This window comes from Podarcis pityusensis, assembly GCF_964106645.2.
Source record: "Podarcis pityusensis genome assembly, chromosome: 17".
Taxonomy (NCBI): domain Eukaryota; kingdom Metazoa; phylum Chordata; class Lepidosauria; order Squamata; family Lacertidae; genus Podarcis; species Podarcis pityusensis.
The window spans coordinates 41,954,048-41,964,438 of record NC_138042.1 but is presented as its reverse complement, the minus strand read 5'-3'; the positions used below and the strand labels follow the sequence as shown (position 1 = coordinate 41,964,438).

Genomic DNA, 10,391 nt, shown 5'->3' with positions numbered 1-10,391 from the left:
ACTCTTCAGCCAATATGCATAATCACCAACAGGCTTTGGGAAATGTGCCTATCTCAGCTCTTGCACAGGGCAATCAGCACATTCTCTGGTTGGTATGCATTGAAAACGTGCCCTTCTTTTCAATTTCTAGTTCAGAACTGGGAGGTCTATGACCTCCTGGCCACTTCTGGCTCACTGCCTAATCTCATGTGGCAAAAGAATATCCCTCCCCCTCCCCCCCCAGTCTGTACTCCTTTTCCCCACTCAGCTGAGCAGCAGGGGGGTGATCGTAGGCAAAAGACTTTTAAACCTTCCACGATCCTGGTGAAAATTGTCCCCTAAAGTAGATTTTTTTTCACATGAGATAGAAGTGTAGGAAGGCTAAAGTGTACTGGCAAACGGCAATAACGATTGTTGAGGAAATGCTATTTGAAAATCGGAATATATCAAATGCAAATATTGTATATATTAATTACAGCAAATCTTTGAACAGAGTTAGCTTCTAAGAGAGCAAGAATTAAGAAAGAGAACAGCTGAAAGTTGTAACATTATCTTGGGATGATACACCCATATAAAAAGATTAGGGAGGAAATGAATCAATAGAATCCAACAATCTTATATATGGTTTTTTAATAATAATTTTTAAAAACTTAGGTATAACAGCGTAAATGCCAGAAGACTGCTTGCTGCTATAAAGGAAACAAATTTATACATTTTCATAAGCAAAAGGTCTTATTTGGAATTGAGATCTCAGAGAGAATTCCGATATTTAAGAAAAACAGACTGATATTTAACATAAGTTTTTCAAAAGATGATGACACACAACTGATGAAATGCAACTGTGATGTGAATGGTCTGGTGTTAAAGATATTGTAGGAGTATCTAATAATACAATGATATTTTTACTAATACTTGTATTATATTTTAGAGTTTGCATGGCACACGGTAATGCCTGTAAGTCATTAAATAAAGCATATAAATTTAAAAATGTAAATAAATAAAAATATGCTCCAGCCTTTCTTCCAGTGCTCAGTGGCTGTGATCGATGCAGAATTAGGCAGTCAAAAGCAGCCTGAGGGATGGCAGCCTGCACTTCTGAATTAAGAGATTAAAAAAAAAACCAAGCAAGCAGAATGTATGAAGGTCACCTGAGCTATTCCCCAAGACCTGCTGGATATTATGGGTATCGGCTGGGAAATGTGCACATTACCCCTAACATATATATCTCTATCTCTAAATAACATTATGCACATCTGACAAAGTGGTCTACAGTCCACCAAAGGCTATGCCACAATAAATGCCCTTTAAGGTGCTGCAAGACTCTCTCAGTGCTTTTGGGTGCAAACAGTTCTATTCCAATGTGCTTTGACAAATCTTGAAGAAATCTTATCACCTAAGACACTGGAGAGGGATGCAACCAAGTCATGCAGGAGAGGATAAAATATACGCCATTAAGAAGGCAATTGTGCATATTTTGTACGTATTTATGGAAATTAAGGAAAATCAGGAGCATGCACCGGCACACGTCTAATTCTCCTTAAACAACAGCCAATTGTAATTGTAAGAATCTCAATAGCTCTAACTTGCTCCATTCCTGCTTACCAATTTCCTGCAACTTCGTTAAAAGTAAATATTGGCAATAAAATAAAATAAAAACCCAGCTCATGGCATCAAATATGAACAGCCACTTGACAGAATGTCTTCTCGTCTTTGAAATTTCAGCGCAAAAGAATTAACACCTTGGAAGAGGTGAAAGTGGATCCCGCTGGATCGAGAATATATAATAAACAAAATCCATACAATGGATTCATGAAATAATTATTCCAGATGTGAGTCAAAAGCAGAGGAGCCAAAAAAATCAGCTGTGCTGTCAAATTCCTCCTTCTACACACTGGTTCTCCCCCTTTGCTCCAATGAGGGTTGTTTTCATCTTTCCGCTGCAAGAGCTGCTGAAACAGAGAGCAACAAGAATACATTTTTATGAAACTATGCTTAAGGCCAGGCTGGTGTTACAGAACAGATTAATGAAAGGCAATCTCAAGAGACTGCAAATTTGATTGGAGCAGCAGCAGAGGATCCTTTCCCTTTCGGGGCATTTCCCCCAGTCAAAATCACCCACCACCACCACCACTGCCTGACATATATTTCCTGCTGGGGGGGGGGACATTTGGGAGGGGGTTCCAGAAAGAGAGGTGTACAATTGCACATTTAGGCATGTGCAACTGCCTTTTTTCTGGGCCACTAACACATGAAGAAGTGGCTCAAAGTGCAATTTTTAAAGCAGAACCCCAGCCACAGCAGCTGAATCCTCCCTGCGGTTCCACAGATCTTCCAGCTTGCCAACGTTCTCAGGAGAGGTCTGTTTGGAGCATGGAAAATACCCCACAGCAAGAACAAAAGGCTCATAAAGAGGGGGGTAAGATGATAGTAAGGATGTTGGAAGAAAGACAGGTTACTAAAACACATATTAAAATCATTTGTAATTAAAGTAGTGTTGAAGACTGAATCCTCTTTTAGGCTTTGCTGTAATAATTATTTTAAAAGGCGGTAGGGCATTTATATAAGTGCATACACTCAAACCTCAGTTCCCAAACGCCTCCGCTTTGGAATGTTTTGGCTCCCAAACACCAAAAACCCAGAAGCAACTGCTCAGGTTTTCGAACGATTTTTGGAAACCGAACATCCTATGCAGCTTCCGTTTTGAGTTTCCCTATTGTAATGAGGTTTCCGCTTTCAGTTTTCGGTTGTCAAACATTTCGGAAGTCAAATGGTCTTCCGGAACAGATTACGTTCGACAACCAAGATTGACTGTATAGTCCTATAGTCCTATAGATCTATAGTCCGCCTTTCCTCAACAAGCTCATGGCATAAGACCTTTTCAAATAAAAACGCTAATGGGGTTTTGGGCTCTCCGGTGCAGCTGGCAAGGTGGTGGTCTGTGTCGTTTTGGCCCCCTGGGCCACATTTTATCTGCAGTTATTGTGCTGTCTGTCTCAGTTGCAAAAACTGAAACAGCTTTGGACACGTTTTGATTTAAGGCTGTTTTGCCCTGTTCATATGAACAACTACGTCCCTGTTCAAACCAGCTTTTTATGCCCTTTGCAAACAAATGTGTTGAGATGTGTCTGTCTGTACACAAATGTGTGGGGTGTGTCTGTGCCAAACTGGGACTTTGACATGGGTGAAATAAAGCCTAGTTTCAAGCATTCTTTTATTTTTAACCTTCTGTGAACATTTCAGTCTCCTGCCTTAAAACAGAGGTGAAGAAACTGTGGCACTCCAAATAATGTTTCAAAATGTAAATGTTTCAAAATGTAAGGGTCACATTAAATTTAGCTTAGAACATTAATCATGCGTTATTAAAACGTGACACAAGAGGGCACTGCAGAGCAACTAGTTATTATAAACCGGATAGAAGTTGTGGAAAGGAAACGAAGTGAAACCAAATGGGACTGATGTTTAATGATGTTTAAAAGGCGAGTATAGATCCAGCCCCTGACTACTCTCCATGTTGACTGGGGCTGATGGGAGTTGACATCAACATCTGCAGGATCATGGATTCACAACCCAAGTTTTACAAACGAAAACCAGGCTCAAAGCGGCCAAGCAGAGAAGCGCTGCATGCTGCAACATTAGATTGCAGGGCCCCATCTGGTTTATTTTTGTTCTGAGATAGATAGATAGATAGATAGATAGATAGATAGATAGATAGAATATTATATTCTCTTTTAATTGTCACCCATCCTGAGTCTTCATGCTGTGGAAGGCAATGACTAAATGGATACAGTGGTACCTTGGTTCTCAAAGTTCTCAAACGCCTTGGGACTCAAACGCCTTGGAACCCAAACACTGCAAACCCGGAGGTAAATGTTCCGGTTTGCAAACTTTTTCCGTTAGTTGAACATGCTCCATTTTGAGTATTACGCTTCCGATTTGAGTGTTACACTGAAGTCTGTCTGGTTTTGCTATTTATTTTGCATTTTTGTTTTTGTGGCTCTTTTGTTTTTGTGACTGTGTGGAACCCAGTTCAGCTACTGAATGACTGATTGTGTGACTGCAGTACATTGTTTATTGCTTTCATTTTATGGATCAATGGTCTCGTTAGATAGTAAAATTCATGTTAAATTGCTGTTTGAAGGGTTGTTTTTAAAAGACTATAACGGATTAATCCATTTTGCATTACTTTCTATGGGAAAGCGTGCCTTGGTTTTGGAATGCTTTGGTTTTGGAACAGACTTCTGGAACAGATTAAGTTTGAGAACCAAGGTAAAGGTAAAGGGACCCCTGACCATTAGGTCCAGTCATGGCCGACTCTGGGGTTGCGGCGCTCATCTTGCTTTACTGGCCGAGGGAGACGGAGCACAGCATGGATTCATAACCCACGGAGATGTGGCCAGCATGACTAAGCCGCTTCTGGCGAACCAGAGCAGTGCACGGAAACGCCCTTTACCTTCCCGCTGGAGCAGTACCTATTTATCTACTTGCACTTTGGTGTGCTTTCGAACTGCTAGGTTGGCAGGAGCAGGGACTGAGCAATGGGAGCTCACCTCGTCGCAGGGATTCGAATTGCAACCTTCTGATTGGCAGGTCCTAGGCTCTGTGGTTTAACCCACAGCGCCACCCGCGTCCCTTTGGTTTTGGAACGGACTTCCGGAACAGATTAAATTTGAGAACCAAGGTACCACGGTATATTAACAGGCAACTACAAACTATTTTGCCTCGCCAGGGGAAGCATAATCTGTCACCTTTTAAAATTAAGGCAAAAGAAAATAAAAACGAAGCAGGGGATAAAATGGCTGCTGATAAAAAGGACTATAAAGAGTACATTCAACTCGCAACTTGCGTGTGTTTAACCTTTGCAATTTCAACTTTCTGCTGTTGATGGCCAGCAGGCTGAACTCAAACAAATTAAATGCATGGAAGCCGGACAGCTTAAAAGTGCTTTTTTGTGCGCAGGGTCTTCCCAACGGAAAAAGAGCTTTTAAGCTCTTGGTCTTGCTTGAGGTGGTGGGTAAGGCCAGTTCAGTGCGCTGGCTCCAGGTGGTCAGATTGCTCCCGCAGGGCCATTCCAAGGGGTTGTTTTGACTATATGTGATTTGGGCTTTATGCACTATCCCTGGAACATAACCCCCATGTAAGACGGGGTATCTAGTTGGCCACTGTGAGAACAGGATGCTGGACTAGATGGGCCATTGGCCTGATCCTGCAGGGCTCCTCTTACGTTCCTATATACACAAAAGAAGGGAAATTACGTGCAAATCAAAAGCTCTCTGACAGGATGCTTAACACTGGCCATGCTAATAAATATATTGCCCCATATATATTTTGTAGGTGTTTCGTTCCATGGGCTTCAGACCTTTTTAAAAGGAGTGTTATATAGCATGTAGAAGTTAGTCCATAAAGAATAGACGTACATTTTCTATACAGGAGGAACCAGCTTACTACTACCATCACGATGACACATATTATGAACAGCACTCGGGTGATGCGTCTATTTCTTCCGTTAGCAGTAATTCCTTAGAAAGAAAATTTGAAAACGACAGGTTAAAAAAGAGCCATCTCAAATCAATACTTTTGGATTGATTTCATGGATCAGGTCAATGTTTTTGGATGCAGAGGAGAACAAAGCCCAAACACTCAACACCTTCAATGCAAAAATGTTCAGTGGAACTTTCTTGCCGAACATTGGTATAAAGGTTGAAGGCCAAGAACCCACCTTTAATCCCTACATGCAAAAGGCAACCTAGTTTTAATTTTTTTTTACTGCATTTGTACTTCTTTCTCAATCTGTCTCATGCACACTCTGTTTTGCTCCTTTTCCCTCTCTCTTGGGATATATCTTCTTCCCAATGACCCCTGGGAAGGTTGATGGTTGAGGGATGGGTAGCAGTCTCTAACAGAATTATTAATGCAGATACCAAACTATAATTCCCAGGAATTTGAGGGAGAAACCATGACATTTATGGACTTTCCCCTCAACTTTCTTACTTAAAAATAAAAAAAAAACGTTGCCCTACTGGTGTAACCCATCTTGGGTTAGGCTGCAGTCTGGGGGTTCTGACCCACCAGCACAGACTATTGTTGGGTATTTTTTAGTGTTTGATTTTATATTGTTATTTAAGGCCATTCCTATACACACACACACACAACCTGAAGCAGTATGTGAAAAAGTCATTACAAATATACAATAAACTATTGAAAACTGCAGTAAACATGCAATAAAGTATTGTATAATACAAAAAGACAGGGTCCATCTTAATGAGCAGGGAAAGCCTAGGGGAAGAGATGTCTGAAGCAGGTAACTGATGGTGCTTCCCTGTGGTGGTGTTGTGTGTGTGTGTGTGTGTGTGTGTATGTATGTGTGTGTGTGCGCGCGTGTGTGTGTATATATATATATATATATATATATAATGCATCTTTACATATCTTGCTGAATAGCAACCTGCATTCACCAAGTAATGAAGGGAAGTTTAAAAGTTCCATAAAGAGCCGGTGTTGTGCAGCAATGTTAGACTAGGACCTGGGAGACCCAGATTCAAATCCCCACCCAGCCCTGACCTTGGACCAGTCATGGCCTCTCAGCCCAATCTACCTCACAGGTTTGTTGTGGGAATTAAATGTGGAGGGCAAGAATCGTGGGCACCACCAGGCCAGGGCCTGGAGGCAGCCAGGGGGGCCAATTGGCATGGGCCTACGATTTTGAGGGTGGCCAACTCCAAGTCCCCATGGCAGTGGCAAAGGGGGGCGCTTTGGTAAAGATGAATGAAATGGGCCCCACATTGTATATCTAGCCTGGGCCTCTTATACCAGCTTGACACAGCCTGGTGTGCCACCTTATGCACCCTGAAGGAAAATGGTGGGAAACAAGCAAACAATGATAAAGGCCAACGGGATAAACACTTACCTGACAGGTAACACTTTTGCACACTGATGGACGTGCTGGCATTTGAATTGGCGGTGGTTATGGTACATGTGATTTGCTCAGAAGGGTTTAGGCTTCCCTTAATGCTGACCACAGGCTGGTCAGAAAGAAATGTATTTTTTAATTCCCAGTGGTAGGTCACAGGTGGATGTTGGAAGCCTGGCATGCAGAACACCTGGATGCTGTTATTGTCAACACGGCAGATTAAAAGAGGTGACCGTAGCTCTCCTGCAGAGAGGAAGTAAACGGATGAGACTCCGCTCTCTTTCTCCTTGACATCTGCAGGCGAGGCAGTGGAAGTGCTGGACCAGTGTCCTGCCTCAGTCATGGACTGGATGAGAGCCAACAAGCTAAAGCTCAATCCAGAGAAGAGAAGGCCTGTTCTCGTGTTGCCACTCTCTAGACCTCTGTGGAGGAGGCACACAAAGAAGGGCCTTAGAAGATGCTCTCAGGGTCTGGGTGGGTTCATACGGAAAGAGGCGATCCGTGAGGTATTGCAGACTGCACTGGGCACAGAAACTAATTGGTAGCCAGTGCAGTCGCACCAGGACCGGTGTAAGATGCTCAAACCGATCCGGGGAGCAACCTGGCCCAGTGCAGTCGGACCAGGATTGGTGTAATGTGCTCAAACCGTCTTGTTCCGGGGAGCCACCTGGCCACTGAATTCTGCACTAACTAAAGTTTCCCAACTGCCTTCAGAGGCAGCCCTTCGTGGAAGGCATTGCAGTAATCTAACCAGAGCACAGGGTGGGGACGCGGGTGGCACTGTGGTCTAAACCACTGACCCTCTCGAGCCACAGCTTCCCTTTTTTTGTGGGAAATTCCCTTATTCCAGTGCTGTTTCCCACTGCTATCCCGGATTGTTAGATATCCTGTAGACTGTCCCCGGGACAGGTGAGGCTGCTGATCCCTTATTTTCAAATCTGAAAGTTGACAGCTATGTCTCGAGCTTGCCAGTCAGAAGATCAGTGGTTCGAATCCCGACGGGACAGGGTGAGCTCCAGTTGCTCAGTCCCAACTCCCTCCAACCGAGCAGTTTGAAAGCATGCCAAAAAGTGCAAGTACCGTATTTTTTGCTCTATAAGACTCACTTTTTCCCTCCTAAAAAGTAAGGGGAAATGTGTGTGCGTCTTCTGGAGCGAATGCAGGCTGCGCAGCTATCCCAGAAGCCAGAACAGCAAGAGGGATTGCTGCTTTCACTGCGCAGCGATCCCTCTTGCTGTTCTGGCTTCTGAGATTCAGAATATTTTTTTTCTTGTTTTCCTCCTCCAAAAACTAGGTGCGTCTTGTTGTCTGGTGTGTCTTATAGAGCGAAAAATACGGTAGATGAAGAGGTACCACTCTGGCGGGAAGGTAAACGGCGTTTCCGTGCGCTGCTCTGGTTTTGCCAGAAGCGGCTTAGTCCTGCTGGCCACAGGACCCGGAAAAACTGTCTGTGGAGATGGACAAACACCGGCTCCCTCGGCCACGAAAGCGAGATGAGCGCCGCACCCCCGAGTCGGCCAGACTGGACCCAACAGCCAGGGGTCCTTTGCCTTTCTTTAAGCAGAGCAGACACAAGAGGAGTTCGGTTCCCCCGTCCAGACTGGGGCGCAGCGGGGCCTCCGAGGCCACGGATCCGGGAAGGCCCCGGCTGGGAAGCCGCTCCTTCCGAGGAAGCCCGTCCAGAGCAGGCGCCTCGGGCCTCGGGCTGACCGGCATGGCGCTTCCCTTTCCCACCCGGGAGAAACAGTGGAGCGCTCGGTGGGAGCGAAGGGCGGCCTGGGTTTCCCATCTCTTTCGCCGCGGCCCCGGGAGAGCAGCGGGAGGCCGCCCCGGAGGAGACGGGGAAGGGGAAGGGGAAGGGGCAGAGGCCGAGCTGGGCTCCCCGTCCCCGCCCGGCCTGACTCGAGAGCGGCCCCGTGGCTGCCCTTGAGGGCGGAGGAGCCGCTTACCCGACGGGGCGGCGGCGGCGGCGCAGAGGAGGCCTCTCGCCCGGAGCAGCGCGGCCAGAAGCAGCACGGCCAGCCGCCTCCCGCCCCGGGGCGCCGCCATGAGAGGAGCCGCCCGGGGACGAAGGCCGACCGGGACCCGCCCTCCCGCCGGCCTCGAGGGAAGCTTCCGGGCCCGGAGAGGAGGCTCCTCGCGCCGCCTCAGGAGGCGGGCGGGCGGGCGGGCGGGGGCGCGGGAGCCAAGGCCGGGGGGGGGGGCTGGACCCCAAATAAAAGAGGGGGGGATCCGCGCCTCGCGAGTATTTTATTCCATTGGCCCCCCCCCCCCGGCCCCGAGCGAAGGGAGGATCCTCCTCGAGATTGGGATCTTGCAGATGGAATCCTTGGAAATCCCATCCCAGCCCCCAGCCCCCTCCTCTTGCTCTCGCTTCCTCACATTCGCGGAGACAACGGGGTCTGACGCGACTCTTTGGCCCCAGAAAGCTCTTTGAAGCGGATGAAATGCTTCTTGTGAATGGGAGCCGGGCGTGTGTGTGGCGCTAGTGGCCCCTGTGAAACATCCCCACACGCCTTCAAGGAAACTGAAGCACAAGGTGCCTCCCTTAACATGGGATTTTAGATTGGATCTACTTCCCTTAGCAGATTCTCCCCATACTGGGGAACTCCCTAATTTAATGGAGGTGATGGGAGTGCTGGCAAACTAATGGCGGATAATGATTTCATGGGTACCTGTCAAGGCCAGGATGGGGCGAAGAAAACTGAAGCACGGGAAGCCCTGCCATGCTCTAATCCACCGCAGGGAAATTCTGGCGGGTCCAGAATTCCTCTTTACAGGGATGAGCCCCAGCCATGGGCCAGCATGCGCACGGCATCCCTCCAAACAGCCAGCAGACGTGCTGTCGGCAGGGAGCGGTTGTTAAGCATGTGCCTGCTGGGCATAGACTCAGAGAAGAGTGGGGCTGGAAGGATCTGTGCCCCCCGGCAGCAGGGGGGCTTCACTCTTTCTCCAGTTATCGATGCTTCTTGCAACTCCATCTCCCAGCTGGGTTTTCCCACTTCCCCTGCCAGCCTGCTCTGAGACCAGCGCACCCGAAAACTGAAAGGAAGGATGGCATGGAGAGAGATGGCAGGGAGTCAGCAGCTAGCCAAGTTGATTTGCTAGAAACCATTGGTCATCACAAAAACACTAAAAATGCAAATAGTATAGAAGCGCATCTTGACATAAGGCGGTCCCCAATACACAGAACCCCTTGTTGTGCAATGAAATTTTGAGCTGCTAAGGCAAACAAAAACTCCTTCTACCTAGCAGGGGTGCCAACTTGAATAAATTATTGTGGGGGTCCCCACATAACTGATCACATGGCGCAGTACACACACCCTCATTTGAATGGGAATGCACATCATCTTTGTGGGGGCCCGGCCCCCTCAAATATTTCATTGAGGGGGCCAAAGCCTCCACGGCCCCTCGGAGTTGGCTCCTATGATACCTAGTTTTATTTATCCCCATCCACCAATAAATGACACAGGCAGACACAAGGGGACAGACAAGATAGCTATCC

At 46.9% G+C, this 10,391-nt stretch overlaps 1 protein-coding gene across 4 annotated transcripts; it reads right to left on the bottom strand.

Annotated features, from left to right (window-relative positions):
• Positions 1-592: 592 nt before the first annotated feature.
• On the bottom strand, positions 593-9,289 carry LOC308466463 (uncharacterized protein). Of its 4 annotated transcripts, none has more exons than XR_013980823.1 (4): positions 9,269-9,289; positions 6,884-7,129; positions 5,394-5,495; positions 593-1,925 (listed from the first exon to the last, which is right to left on the bottom strand). XR_013980823.1 is itself a non-coding variant. In XM_080987272.1 (4 exons), the coding sequence occupies exons 1-4, from the start codon at positions 8,933-8,935 to the stop codon at positions 1,906-1,908; spliced, it is 471 nt and encodes a 156-aa protein (XP_080843398.1). In that variant the 5' UTR covers positions 8,936-8,993; the 3' UTR covers positions 593-1,905. The 4 variants fall into 4 exon arrangements, 1 of the variants encoding a protein (XP_080843398.1); XR_013980824.1 differs by lacking the exon at positions 9,269-9,289 and adding an exon at positions 8,836-8,992; XR_013980825.1 differs by lacking the exon at positions 9,269-9,289 and adding an exon at positions 8,621-8,639.
• Positions 9,290-10,391: the final 1,102 nt, after the last annotated feature.